The 13,709-nt window shown below is 62.5% G+C and overlaps 1 protein-coding gene across 3 annotated transcripts; it reads right to left on the bottom strand.

The window, feature by feature from the left end:
- Window positions 1-2,872: 2,872 nt before the first annotated feature.
- On the bottom strand, window positions 2,873-12,939 carry BCAM (basal cell adhesion molecule). Of its 3 annotated transcripts, none has more exons than XM_023649872.2 (15): window positions 12,780-12,939; window positions 10,174-10,295; window positions 9,423-9,651; window positions 9,268-9,338; window positions 8,868-8,964; window positions 8,605-8,787; window positions 7,960-8,096; window positions 7,483-7,639; window positions 5,521-5,636; window positions 5,296-5,437; window positions 5,017-5,153; window positions 4,687-4,831; window positions 4,450-4,594; window positions 3,425-3,542; window positions 2,873-3,331 (listed from the first exon to the last, which is right to left on the bottom strand). In XM_023649872.2, exons 1-15 carry the CDS (start codon window positions 12,859-12,861, stop codon window positions 3,326-3,328), a joined length of 1,887 nt encoding a protein of 628 aa, XP_023505640.2. In that variant the 5' UTR covers window positions 12,862-12,939; the 3' UTR covers window positions 2,873-3,325. The 3 variants fall into 3 exon arrangements, with proteins under 3 accessions (XP_023505640.2, XP_023505641.2, XP_070079101.1); XM_023649873.2 differs by lacking the exon at window positions 12,780-12,939 and adding an exon at window positions 11,710-11,901; XM_070223000.1 differs by lacking the exon at window positions 8,605-8,787 and having other exon boundaries at window positions 12,780-12,935.
- Between the last annotated feature and the right edge of the window lie 770 nt (window positions 12,940-13,709).

Raw genomic sequence — 13,709 nt, 5'->3', positions numbered from 1 at the left:
TTCTCAGTGCCTGTGGCTCACAGTGAACCTGACCCACTCCCGGCCAATCACAGCATTTGATCCCCTGGCCGCAGGGATTGTTTCAGGAATGGGGGTGGGAGAATTGGCCCTGAGCCTTCTGCTTGAACTAACAGGAAAGGGACACCCTCTCTTGATGGGGGTTGCTAAGCTACAAGGGTAGAAATCTGGCACTATGGTGGCACGCGAGACAAAAGATCCTGCCTGTGCATGGAGGACAGCAGAGCTGAGAAAGAGGAGAGGACAGCTTTTCGATGAGACTCTTTGAGCTCCTAGATCCAGCTATGCCTGAAGGTAGTCAGCCCTTGAACTTCCAGGTTATACGAGTGAATAATTTTCCCTTTGCACTTACACAAATTTTGGACTTTGGTTTTTTTTGTCATTTGCAACCAAACACATCCTTGCTGATAAACTCTATGAGTTCAGAAGAGGCATGGATGCCTGTGAAGTTTCAAGAGCAGGCAAAAGGGTGTGAAAAATTTCAGAATCCTTCAAGATGCCCAGGCTTGGAAGGACAGGCAAGCTTTGTTACAGTGGGGGACATGGGGAAGGACATTCCAGGTGAGGGGAACAGTAAAGTCATCGCAGCACAAGGTGGGGGCCCGTGTGAGCGAGGGAGCAGTGGGGTCTGTGAAGGGTCATATCTCAGAAGGCCCCGGATGCCAGAAGAAGGGGGGCTCATGCTCCCGAGAGCAACAGGGAGCCACAGAAGGTTGATGAACAGGCTGAATCTACTCCAAACTTGCCTTTCCTTCCTGGAGGCCCAAATCCTGTGGTTCATCACCCCATCCCATTCCGCCTTCCCCAGACCCTTGGCCAAGGTGGAAGGAGGGGTCAGACTGAGGGCGCAGGCTGCCAGCTGTATGCAAATTGCCTGGGATGCCATGCAGATGAGGGACCTCATGCAAACGTATGCCCTCCTGGGAGGCGGGCCAGGACCCTCCCCTCATTAACTCGGGACGAGGTGCTGGGCAGTGTACCCCTCCTCTCTTACTCCCAGACATCTGTTTATTCCCCCTCAGGCTCCGCAGATGCCCTCTCACCAATGTCTGCCCTTTGAGTGGGCTCTCTCTCCACCTGGTCCCTTCCCTGGACCAAGGGGCCCTATTTTGCTTTTCTCTCTGTCCCTCCCCTTCCCTTGGAAAATAATAATAATCGTCAGCGTGAACCGAGCACATCCTCTGAGCCAGGCTTTGTCCTAAATGCTTTCCACGGTTATCTCATCACATACTCCCAACCCCCTATGATCCTCTGGGCGCCTCTGCTGTGTTTTCATAAAAGAATATTCAGTTCTGCCTTCTAGAAAACAAGAAAGCCCCACAGATATGGAGACAGGGAGATGAAACGAAGGATGGATATGAAGACGCAACGCATGAGGCCTGTTAGACCTGTTAAGAATGGGAGCTGAACACAGATGGGAGGGATGGAAAGATCGAGTAAGCTCCAAGTATCCACGTGTCCTTAAGATGCTTCCGTGGGGTGTCGGGGACTCCGCTCTGTTCCACGAGTCCTGTGCCCAAGTCACGTGATAAAAGCTGCAGCGGCCAAGCAGGTTATCAGCCAGCTATCGTCTCAGCTGGGCGTCTTTGGCCCCTAGTGGCCCTGGGCGCCTTCCGGCTGCAGAAGCCCCCAGCTTACATCCACTCTGGGCGTGGAAACCACGCCATGCTGAGCGATGGGACATGGGAGGCACGCGTACCCCAGAACTCAGGTGGCAGGGACCTTTGATCTCTTGTGCCCCGATCTGTGTTAACCTGCCCCATCTCTTTTGCGTCTCTCTTTTGTTTTAAGCTAATTCAATAACCCGGCCGGCGAGCTCTCCTGTTCCAGGGCCTCTGGGCCTGCTGCTCGGTCGCCTACAAGGATGCTCCCACAGCATCTCGCCAATTTCCCACGGCGACAGATCCCACTTTGTCCATCGTGTGGCTGAGCAAACTGAGGACGGAGAGGCAGTCATGTGCCTGAGATGAGGGATGTCCGAGTGCAGAGCCCTCTGCGTGCGTGCATTGCACGGGGACGGTGGCGCCCACGCCTCACGCCAGCCCTCCACGGGGCCAAGTGGGACTTATCTCCATCTGATGGGCTCAGGAAGGTGATGACACTTGGCCAAGGCCACTCGTGCCCGCCTCCCACCGCTCGTGAGCTGCTTTCAACAATTTTTCTCCCTTTCCGTCGTTCTTTCTCTGAATCTCAGCTCTTTCTGTGGGTTTGTCTCTGTCTGTCTGTCTCTGCCTTTCTCTCCCCAAATCTGTCTCTGCCTGTCTCTCTCTAGGGCTCTGGCTCCTCTCTGAGCTTCTTCCAGTCCATCCCTCGTTCCTCCTCCTACATCTTTCCATCCTTCTCCCCATCTCTCTTCCTCTGCCTCCGTAAGTCTCTCTAGCTGGCCTCGCTGTCTCTTCTCTGCCCCGGGCCCCTTCATCTGGGGTCCTCCAAGCCACCCCTCCTTCCCCAGGGAGTCCTCAGCTGCAGGAACCATGTCGTCCCCAGAGGGAGCGGCTCCATTCCTAATTCCAGCCACCCTACAGCTCAGAGAGAACTTTTCCTCTGGCAGCTTCAATTCCCTCTGGGGCTCTGGCAAGAGACTGGGAACTTTTATTTAAGGGGACAGCACCCCACCCCCCACCGAGCCAGCCATAGTCCTCAGGGGCCAGGCTCAGAGCACTCTGGACCCCTGGCATCTCTCTCTTCTACCCTTGGCCAGCTGAATTACCCTCTGCTCTCTCTTATTTCTTTCTCCATGACATCAGAGTCTCCCGGGTCTTGCAAGGGAGTGGGAGGAGGACAGTTGGGGGGGGCGAGCATCACCTGTGCCCCCGCCCCCTTTCATCCCCCAGAGGCGGCTCTGGCCACAGGATGGTGTCCACGTGACAGACGGCATTTATTCCAGACTCCAGTGTCCACAGATGATGGCGCGGGGGTGGGGGTGGGGATCCAGTGTCAGACTATGCAGCAGGACGTCAGGTGGGGGGACCAGCAATGGAGGCAGGAGGTAAAAATAGCCCTGGCCAGCCGACCCTCGGAGCCTCGTCCCAGGCTGGGCCCTGGGCTTCAGTCCAGGAGCTATTCTGGGGCCTGGGAGAGTCACCCTCTCTGAAGGAAGGTCCCCTCCCACCCAGCTGCCCTCCCTCCCTCTCAGCAGCCTCGGAGCTGGCCGCTGTCGGTCCCTGCCCAGCCTGCAGAGGAAGGAAGGGAGGGCCCAAGAAGGAAGGCCGGGAAGGCGGGGGCAGGCGTGAGCAGGGCTGGTTCTCTGATGCCCGTGAGCAACTCCAGGTTAGGTCCAGGGACTGCCTCTTGGAGGGCCTCGGGCTCAGCACTGCAGAGAAGATGAGGTGCTCAGCCCATGCCCACGGAGGCTGTTCCACCCCCAGCAGGCCCCCTCTCCCCAGGTGCCCAGGCCCTCACCCACCTCATCTCTAAAGCCGCCACTGCCACGCCTGGCCCCTCCAGAGGCACTTCCCAGGAGAAGGCCCGTCTGCTCCGGCCGCTCGGACCCCGAGTGGCTCAGCTCTGGCTCCCCAGGTGGCCTGGCGAGAGGAAGCAGCCTGTCAGAGGGAGTCACGGCTGACCGGGGAAGGACCTGGGAATGGCGTCGTGCTAGAGGGGATGGGCTTGGAGCACGGGTGGGAACGGGTTGGGAGTGGATTGGGGCTGGGGGCGTGGTGACGGCATTGAGGTTAGGGGTGGGGTGGGGCTAGGGTTGAAGATGCTGTTGGAGTCGGGGTGGTACCCCAGCTGGGGTCGGTTTTGAGGATGGGTTTGGGGGTGGCTATGGATTGGAGCTGAGGGTGGCCACGTGGCTGGGTTGGAGACAAGGTGAGAGGGGGCTGGGTTCGGAGTTAGGAACTGGGGTCGGAGGGGCCTTGGGGCTGGGGCTGTGTTGAAGCTGGGTTGGTGCTGGTTCCGGGTTGGAGTTGGGGATGGGGTTGGGGGAGAGGCTGGAGTTTGGGGTGAGGTTAGGGTTGGAGAGGGGCCGGTTACGTTGGCGTCGAGGATGGGGATACAGTAGCATTGTAGAGGTTCGATGGGGACAGGTGTGAGGTGGTTACGGACTGGGTTTGGGGTTGGGGATGGGAGTAGTGTTGGAACTGGAGATGGAGTTGGGGATGAGGGTGAGATTGGGGTTGGAGGGGAGATTGGGGGTACAAATGGGGTTAAGTTGGACTTGCGGGTGGGTCTGGGGATGTTCAAGGATCGGGTGGGGATCAAGTGAGGATGAGGATGGCAGAGGGGACGGTTACGCATCAGGGCTGAGGTGGAAGATGGAACTGCATTTCCCTTGGTGATGGGGTTGGGTTGGGGAAGTGGTTGGGTTTGGGGTCAGTGCCAGGATGCCACTGAGGTTGGTCACGGGCTGGGTTTGGGGTTGAGGCTGGTCAGCATCAGACACAGGGATGGTTACAGAGGTCAGTTCCAAGGTGGCAGGCCACTCACGGAGCCCCCTTCTCCCCGCGCCGGCAGCAGCCAGGGCGGCCCTTGCGTCTCATGCAGTAGAAGGCAGCGACAACGAGGAGCAGGAGGCCCACGCTGATGGCCACGGCCATGACAGCCACTCCAGCCTGGGCGGTCTGGGGGGCCACTGCAGGGGCAGGACGGAGGGGGAGGGGGTGGTCAGCCAGTGGCGCTGTCTGCCCCACGCCCGGGTCCCAACCCTCCGCCGCGGTTACTCACCAGCGCCAAAGTGGAAGACGTGGCGCGCGTTCCCGTGGGGGTTGGAGGCCTCACAGGAGACGCCGTCTCGGCTCAGGGCACTGGTCACCTTCAGTGTCAGAGAGCTGCTCACCCAGCCTTGCCCTCCAGGGGCCGGCTCTGCTGGCTGTGGAGGCTCGGGTCAGGCCAGGCCCATGGGACCAAGGGCTGGGGGTGAGGGCAGAGGTGAAAATGTCCAGTGCCCCAGGAAGTGGAGGGGACACAGTGCTTGGATGGGTGAGGGAACAGGTTTGGGGAGGGTGCCTGGGTTGCTCCCAGAGGGTTCGGGGTGGAGGGGGAGGGGTCCCTTACACTGCCACCCAACTGGCTCCAGCTGAGCTTGGGCTCTGGGAAGCCGCGGGCAAAGCAGACCAGCCTGACTTCATCTCCTTCCCTCCAGCTGCCCTTTGCCTGGGGCTGCGTCTCCTCCGGCTTTACCTCTGGTGGCCCTGCGGGTGGCGGGGTGGGAAGAGAGGGAGACAGAGAATGGAGAGGAACAGAGTGGAAGACAGAGGGACCAGCCATGGACCGTCCCTGTGTCCTGGCCGCCTGCCCCCACTGTCCCCTTCCACCCCCGCCCCGCCCTCGAACCTTCAACCAGCAGCTTGAAGCTCCGGGTGCGACTGAGGAGGGGAACCCTGGGCATGGAGGCCTCACAGAAGTAGGTGCCAGCCGAATCGAAGGTGATTTTGCTGAGCGAGAGCGTAGGGCCGTTCCCCAGGGGTATGGAGTCCTGGAGGTGAGGCGGGCTGTGAGAGAAGGGTAGGGGGTGACAGAAGGGAGGGGGGCCCAGGGCTGGGGCTCCCTTCATCTCACCTTGGTCCAGCGGAGGGCTGGGGCGGGCAGGCCTTGCACGGAGCAGTTGACAGCCGTGCTGCTGTTCAGGTGTACGGAGAGCTCCTCCCCGGTGCTGAGCTCGAGGGGGTCCAGGTCTGTGGGGTGGGGGGAGAGGCCGTCACCTTCCCCGGACCCTCACCCACTTGGTTAGGAGCTCTCCCGGGCTGCAGACATGAATGGATGATCATAAGCAGAGAACGCCAAGGGTTCCTCCTCGCTCTCCATCTCCGCCACACGCCACTCTCGCATCCAGGCCAAATCCTGACCGCGAATCTAGGAGTCGAACTCCAAAACGCACGGCCACCTCGACCACCTTACGCCAGGGCTGGCATCGGGGCCTAAGGTTCATGCAGGACCCTGGAGGTACGAGGTGTTCCTTCTCCGACTTAACCACCCAAACCCTTGCCCCCTCCTCCTCCCCCTCTCCATCCTTCCATCAAGTCTTTATCTGCTCTGCCCCCCAAATGGATCTTCCCACTGCTCTCCATCTCTGAACCCCGGGTAGGACCGCCCGGACCACTGCAGTTGCCTCACCGGTCTCCCTGCGGGGCAGGACTCTTGTCCTCTCCAGTCCATCCTCCGCTGAGCAGCCAGAGGGATGCTTTTAAAGCACACACTGATCAACCCTTACCTCTGCATAAAATCGGGCAGTGGTTCCCAGGACCCTTGGCATAAAGCCAAACTCCTCGACAAAGCCAAAAATCCTGCCTGGTCTGACCCCTGTCTACCTCTTCAACCTCATCTCCCATCCTCCTCGCTTGTCCCCTAAGCTCCAGCCACCCCATCCTCTTGCTGTTTTTCTCTAGTGTGCCACATTGGGCCCTGCCTCAGGGCCTTTGCACGTGCTGTTCCCCCTGCCCAAAATGCTCTTCATCCCGCTCTTCGAATCCAGATTCCACTCTGTGGTTTGCCACTCAAATCTCCCCTTCTCCGAGCGGCCTCTCTGATGCCCTAGTGTGGACACTCGGATTTCCCCTTCAGCACCAGAGGATTTATTTCCCCAGCTGTTGAGAAGGATGGCAGCTGTCGGCCCTCAGCTGTCGGTCCTCTCCGGAACGGCCTCAGCTGCAGAGAGTCCCTCGCTCAAGGTCACACCCCCTTCCTCAGGCAGCCCAACCTCCAGTGACTGGTTGAGCTGGAGGCACCCCGGCTTCTGAGTGCCCCGTGGGGCCAACTGAGGCCTTCTTTAGATGGCAGCCCAGCTTCTCTCCACCCAATCCTGCTTCCTCCACCTCCCCGCCCCCCAAAGCTGAGGATCCAAGGCCATCCCCATAAACATCCTGCCTGCAGATCAAAGACTCAGAATCTGCCTCCCGGGGATGCAGCCTGCAACGTCCCCATCTTGAATAATCCCCACTCCTGGCCCCCTCCTTATCCTCTGCCTTAGTCCCTGTGGACGCGGGCTTGCTCCTGAGTCTTCCTTAGCATCCTCCTCGCCTACTGGACAGGGAGCTCTCTGAAGGCGGGGACTGTGCTGTCTTGTTCACAGACGTGTCCCCCACGTCTGGCACAGGGTCAAGCCCCAGGAAGGGAGGCATAAGCAGTGCTGAGGAGGACCAGAGCCTTGGCACAGGGTTCAGGTGCCAGCAAACTGAGGCGGCTTCTTGGCAAACAGGCCCCCAAGAGATTAGTTAGAAACGGATGGGAGAGAGGTTGGGGGGTTATCATAGGAATGAGGAGAGTGCCTTGGCGGGGAGAAAGGTCAGTCAGAGGTGAAGCAGGCCAGGTGGGCCTTGAAGGCTGTGGTTAGGCTTTCTCCCGAGGGCACTGGGGAGCCATGGCAGGTTCTGAGCAGGGGGAGGTCAGGTTTTTGCACTGGAAAGAGCTCTCAGGCTGCCTGGTGTGGCAGATTGGAGGGGGCTGGGGCAGGGGCCCGGAGGGAAGGCAGAGAGCATAGAGCTGGTCATGGGGGGGCCCCTCCCGTTCTCCCGGGGCGCTCACAGGCCACGCGCAGCTCCAGGGTCTGGGAGAGCTCCGCGTCCTCGGCTGCATCGTAGTCCTCCACCCTGCAGCCGTAGGTCCCGCTGTGGGCCCGCTGCACCCCGTCCAGGGTCAAGTTCCCCTCCAGATCTGTTTTCAGCACATCCTCCTGCTTGTCCTGTGTGACCAGGGATGAGGAACCCAGTTCAGGAGCCGCCCTGGGCCCGTGGGGTCATGCTAGGTCAGGGGCCCCCTGGGGCAGAGTCAGGCGTCTTGGGAGGTTAGGGGTCACCAGGCTAGTGTCATGCGAGGTCAGAGCCCACTCCAGTAAGGGGCAGAGGGTCACCTATGTCAGGTGCCAAGTCAGGACCCCCTCAAGTCAGGGGTCAGAGGCCCCATTAGCTCCTGAGTCACCAGTCAGCTAAGCCAGCCACCACCCAAATGAAAGGTCAGAAGCTGGTGCAGGTCACTATGGCACAGGGGTCAGGGGTGAGTCACCTGCAGGCGGAAGAACGTGTACTCCGGGCTGGGGCTGCCGTCCCCCCGGCAGAACAGCTGGACAGACTCCCCCTCGCGGACCCAGCCCTCCGCGGTGGACGGGCTGCCCACCCAGAAGTGCACGTGCTCCGTGGGATCTAAGAACAAGGGGGGCCAGGTCAGGGCAGACGCTCGATCAGGGTCAAGGGCAGGTCAGGTCAAAGGTGAAGGCAGGGCTGGATGAAGCGAGAGAGGCCAGCACCGCAGCAGAGGGCAGGGCTGTGGCTGCTCAAGGGGACAGGTCCTATCTTTCAAGGTTCAGGTTCACACTTATTCTGAGGTCAGGGGCCAGAGGTCAGAGGTTGAGATAAGCTGAGATGACAGGTCAAGGGTCAGAGGTCAGTGTGGGGGACAGGTCAGTGAATTGGGGACCCAATTCAGTGTGAGAGGGTGGAGCACACAATCCTGAAACTCCATGCGGTTGAGGGTGCCAAGGGGGGTCAGAGAGCAGGATGGGGCTTGGGTTACTATTTGAGGTCAGAGGTCAGAGGTGAGTGGCCAGCACACCTTTCAGTGCGAGGTAAAGGAGCGGAGGGCCAGGGGGAGGGGGAGGCCACAGGCTGGCTCGGAGTCCGGGGTGGGGTCCCCAGGCCAGCGTGGACTCACAGTGCAGGCTGAGGTGGAAGCTGGGGCTGTCCAGGTGGCCCTCCTGGCCGGCGGGCAGGCGGTAGCGCACGGAGCAGTGGAAGCTGGCGTCGCGGTCAGCCTTGCCAGGCCGCAGGTAGAGGGTGCTGGTGAGGGACAGCAGGCCCGAGGCCTCCCGGACCGTGCGGGTGGCCGTGTAGCCCTCTGGGAGAGGGACGAGGCGGTCAGTCAGCCGCCACCACCCCACCCCACCCCACATCGTGCTGGGCTCTTGTGCCACTCACCTGGGTTCACCTCCATGGGCACCTCCAGGCGCTGCCCGTCCCGATACCACGTGATCTGGGGGGCCGGGTTCCCGTTGGGGCTGTTGCAGACGGCGATCTGAGGCGGACATGGGCGTGGCCCTGGGCTCTGAGCCAGGACTCTGAAATCTGGGGCCCTGCCTCCCTCAGCCGCTCTCCCCACTCAGATCCAGGGGTCTGGGCTCCCAGCCCTCCACTCCCCAAGGACCCAGAAATCCACACCCCAGGCCCTGCTCAGACTGAGAACCCAGGACCCCAGTCGCTCCTCCTCCAGGATGCAGGAGTCTGGCCCCCAGCCCCCTCCCTCCTTAGGTCCAGGATTCTGGGTCCCCCAGCCCCCTCCTCCCCCAGGACCCTGGAATCAAGGTCTGTCCCGAGGTACCTCCTGGGCAAAGTTATCCGTCACAGACAGTATCCCTTTGTTGGGGATGACCTCGGTGGCCTCTGGTTTTGCTAGGGGGGAGATGTTACTGTCAGGAGCCCCTTCCCTGGGCTCTCACCTGCCCGCCCCTTCCGGGGGTGCCCTCGGATGCTCACCAAACACTCGGAGCTGCGTGGTGGCCTCGGTGGTGCCCGCTGCCCCTGCCCGCACCACGCACACATAGTCCCGCTCGTCGCCCACCTGGGCGTTGGTCAGCACCAGGCGTCCCCGGGAGTCCAGCTGGTAGGGGGGGCTGCGGCCCCGGGAGTCATGCACCCTGGCCTGGAGCTCAGAGCCCTGTACCTCGGCCGAGGCCAGGCGGTGGCGGACCCCAGAGCGGTCGGCCTGCGGGGCGGGGAGGGCCTCAGTTCGTGGCTGCCCGGCCCACCCTCCTCAGTGTCTCTGTCTCTCTCCATGTCCCTTTCTTTCTGCTGCTCTGTGAGTCTGTCTCTTTTCCTCTTGTCACCTCTCTCTGCTCCCTCTGTCCCTCTCTCCACCCTCTCCTGCCCCTGTGCCCTACCTGTTGTCATTTCCCTTTCTCCCTCTCACTCTGTCCCCGTCTCTCTTCCTCTCTCTCTGTCTCCCTCTCCCGCCCTGTCTCTCTCTGCTTATTTTCTCTTCTTCTCTGTCTCTCTTTAGATCCCCGATCTCTTGCTTTCTTCGTGTCCTTCTCTGGATGTTCTCTCTTAAAAGCCAGTGCTCTGAAGAGAGATTTCTTCATTCTAGTCTCAGCTGTGCCCGGACACCAAGGGACCCTGGAGAGTCAGCCTGGGAGAACTCTCAGGGTCTTTCAGCTCTGATGAGGGAAGAAGTGTTTGCATCCTGACTCCCAGGCCCCCCTCCACCCGCCCAGCCCACAGCACTCACCAGGAACCATTCCAGCACGAAATGGCCTTGGGTCCCCAAGGGGGTGCAGTCCAGAGTGGCAGACTCCCCTCGCATCACCTCCACCAGGGAGGGCACAGACCCCTGCACCTCAGCCTGGGCACCTGCGGAAGAGCAAGTGAGCTCTCTCTCCCTGCCACCCATAGGGAGAGCCCCCAGATGGAGCCTCGCCTCCCCCAGGACCCAGGAGTCCTGGCTCCAGGCCCCCTCCTTCCCCAGGACACAGGAGTCCAGGCTCCAGCCCCTCCTCCCTCAGACCCAGGGATCCATCCCCCAGCCCCTCCTCCCTCAGACCCAGGGGTCCAGGCCCCAGCCCCTCCTCCCTCAGACCCAGTGGTCTATCCCCCAGCCCCTCCTCCCTCAGACCCAGGAGTCCAGGTCCCAGCCCCTCCTCCCTCAGACCCAGGGGTCCAGGCCCCAGCCCCTCCTCCCTCAGACCCAGGGGTCCAGGCCCCAGCCCCTCCTCCCTCAGACCCAGGGGTCCATCCCCCAGCCCCTCCTCCCTCAGACCCAGTGGTCTATCCCCCAGCCCCTCCTCCCTCAGACCCAGGAGTCCAGGTCCCAGCCCCTCCTCCCTCAGACCCAGGGGTCCAGGCCCAGCCCCTCCTCCCTCAGACCCAGTGGTCTATCCCCCAGCCCCTCCTCCCTCAGACCCAGGGGTCCATCCCCCAGCCCCTCCTCCCTCAGACCCAGTGGTCTATCCCCCAGCCCCTCCTCCCTCAGACCCAGGGGTCCATCCCCCAGCCCCTCCTCCCTCAGACCCAGTGGTCTATCCCCCAGCCCCTCCTCCCTCAGACCCAGGAGCTCAGGCCCCAGCCCCTCCTCCCTCAGACCCAGGAGCTCAGGTCCCCAGCCCCTCCTCCCTCAGACCCTGCTCCTGTCTCCCTCCATCTCTCATCTCTGCATCTCGTCTGGGAGCTTCAGATCCTGTGAGCACTTCTCTCCATCTCTCCCTCCACTTGCAGATCTAAGGGATCCTCCCTTGGGCCACACAGGGTCCGTGGCCTCCATTCAATCCTCCTGGCGTAAAGTTGCACCTGTCCTTGCTTTCCACACCAGACCAACCCCCCCTCTCAAGGGCAGGGCCAGGGCTGCCTCATTCCGTCGCCTCCAGCACCCTGCACAGGGCCTGGCAGGGTGACGTAGGATGAAAGTCTCTCTCGTCGTGGCACCGTCTTTGCCCACATCTCTCACCCTGGGTCTCCATCTCTCAGTCCCACACCCTCTGCCTCTCTCCGTGTCTCTCGCAGCCTGTCTCTCTCAGTCTCCATCTCTCTCGGCCCCTGGGTCTCTCTCCCATGAGTCGGGGGCTGGGCTGGGGTGTGGGCTGCGGCTGGGCCTGCAGCTGAGGCAGGATGGGTGTGCGGGGGCGGTGAGGGGGGACAGGGCTGGGCAGGTTGTAGGAATGTGGGAGGGACAGGCTGGCTCAGACCTGCCCGGCCTGGCGCCAGAGCCCCCTACCCGCCCCTTGGCCCCTCTGCTTCTTTGATAGAGAGGGAAGTGGGTGAGGTGTGTCACCTTAGAACGGGATGGGGTCGAGGCCCTGGATCCTGGGTCCTGAGGGAGAAGGGAGCTGGGGGCCTAGGCTCCCGGGTCCTGGGGGAATTGGCGGCTGGAGCCTGGACTCCTGTCCCAGGATCCTGGCAGATAGATCCGTTCTCATGGAGAAACCGTGCTCGCTTACCCTCTGGGCATCAGCTCTCAAGTCTTAGAACCTCCCTTCTCTTCCCCGCCCAGCCTGGCCCAGCCCTGCCCCTGGGGACCCACTATTTGCCATGCTTACACCAGGGGCCTGGATTCCCAGGCACCCATCTCTGGCCCAGGCTTGTCCCAGGGGAGGGGGCGTGGGGCCGCGCTGGTGCCTGGGGCTGGCTCTGAGGAGCAGCCGGCAAAGTCAGCAGACAGATCTTTCCTCTCCTCTTCAGCCTTCCTCATCTCTGTTCCCCCTGCTGCCGGCCCCTCCCCTCCCACCACCTCGCAGGTGTGTGGATTTATCTGGGGCCCCGGGAAGGGGGCACTGTCACTCGGAAACACTTTGTTCCCCTGTCACTGCCCAGGGCCAGTGCCCCAGCCCTTTCCTGAGGGAGGCGGGCTCTTCAGAGTCTGGGCTCTGAATCTAGATGGAGAACCCTTGAACGCAGGGGAGTCTCGTTCTGGGCAGAGGGTCCCTGACCCTCTCAAATCTTGAGAACCTTCCAGGGGGAGTCCTGGGGTTTTGGTTTCCTGTGTCCTGGGGGAAGCCACTCCGGTCCCTGGAGGCCTGGACCCCTGGGTCCCAGGGGGCAGGGGAGGGGGCCCAGGTTCCAGGGGCTGGGGGAGGAGGAGGCTGGGGCCCCCACTCCAGGATTCCGAGCCGGGAGGAGGCTGGGACTCCTCAGGTGGTCTCTGATCCACTGCTGTGGCATCCCCAGCAACTCTGCCTGGCTGTCCGCAGGTTTCTCACGGGGAGGGGGGTCTCCATGCTCCCTAGCCCTCCTCCCTGGGCTCCCCAGGACTGGCTCCCTGGGGTCGGTGAGAGCCCCTTCCCCATCCATCCCCGGGGGCCCCGGGGCCGCCCCCAGGCGCGCCCTGCTCTCCGCCAGCCGTACCTGAGGGCGCCCCCAGCAGGAGCGCGAGCGCCAGCAGCCGCGAGGCCCCGCGCGCCCCGGCCCGGGCGGCCGGGGGCTCCATGTTCGCGGCGGCGGTGGCGGCGGTGACTGAGCCCGGGCTGCCGCTCGGCGGCCCCGGGGCGGGGAGCGAGCAGGCCCCGCCCCCGGCAGCCCCGCCCCGCCCCGCCCGCGGGCCCCCCTCCCCGGTCCGCCCCCCGAAACCCGGGCGCGAGGCCAGGACCTCCCAGCGCTCGGCCTGGAGCCGCTGCCCCCGAGCCCTGGACTCTCAGGCTCAGGCTGACCAGTGCCCGCGGCGGGTGGCCTGACCGACCAGTCCAGCCAGTGTCCTGAGCGGGGACGTCCCTGGGACACCTTCTCCCTCGCATTCTGACCAAGGACCTTGGAGACTCCTTCCCATTATGGCCAGTGGCTTGGCCTTGCCTCGTCGATTTCCCCCAGCTGATGCCGGTCTAACCAGCAACCTGCACTGGCCTCTCCCAGTCCAACTAGTGGCCCCCTAGGCTGATCCGCGGCGCGAGTGAGCCTCCCCCAGAATAACCAGGGAGCCCCAGTCTAACCAGTGGCCTGGGTTGGACTTCCCCAGGCCACCCAGGATCTGCCAGCCTGACCGGTGGCTTAGAACGGCTTCTCCCACTTTGTCCTGTGAGGCCCCTCCCTGTGCCTTCCTGTCTGACCAGTGGCCTGGAACCCATCAGTTCAGTCTCTGCTATCTAATAGTCTTCAAACCCCGTTCTGCCGAGGCCTTTGTGACCACGGCGGGGGCTGCGGGGTGCTCTCTCCTTGGTTCTCCTCTATAGCGCCCTCCCTCTCTTCCCCCCCCCATCCAGGGAATCCCAGGAATGCCGCCCCCCTTCTTCCCTCCCTCCCCCCTTCACTCCTTCCCAACTTTGGGGGGAGGGGAGGAGAACC

This window comes from Equus caballus, chromosome 10 (genome assembly GCF_041296265.1).
Source record: "Equus caballus isolate H_3958 breed thoroughbred chromosome 10, TB-T2T, whole genome shotgun sequence".
NCBI lineage: Eukaryota > Metazoa > Chordata > Mammalia > Perissodactyla > Equidae > Equus > Equus caballus.
Note: the sequence above shows the minus strand (reverse complement) of the source record. Positions and strands in the feature narration are given on the sequence as shown.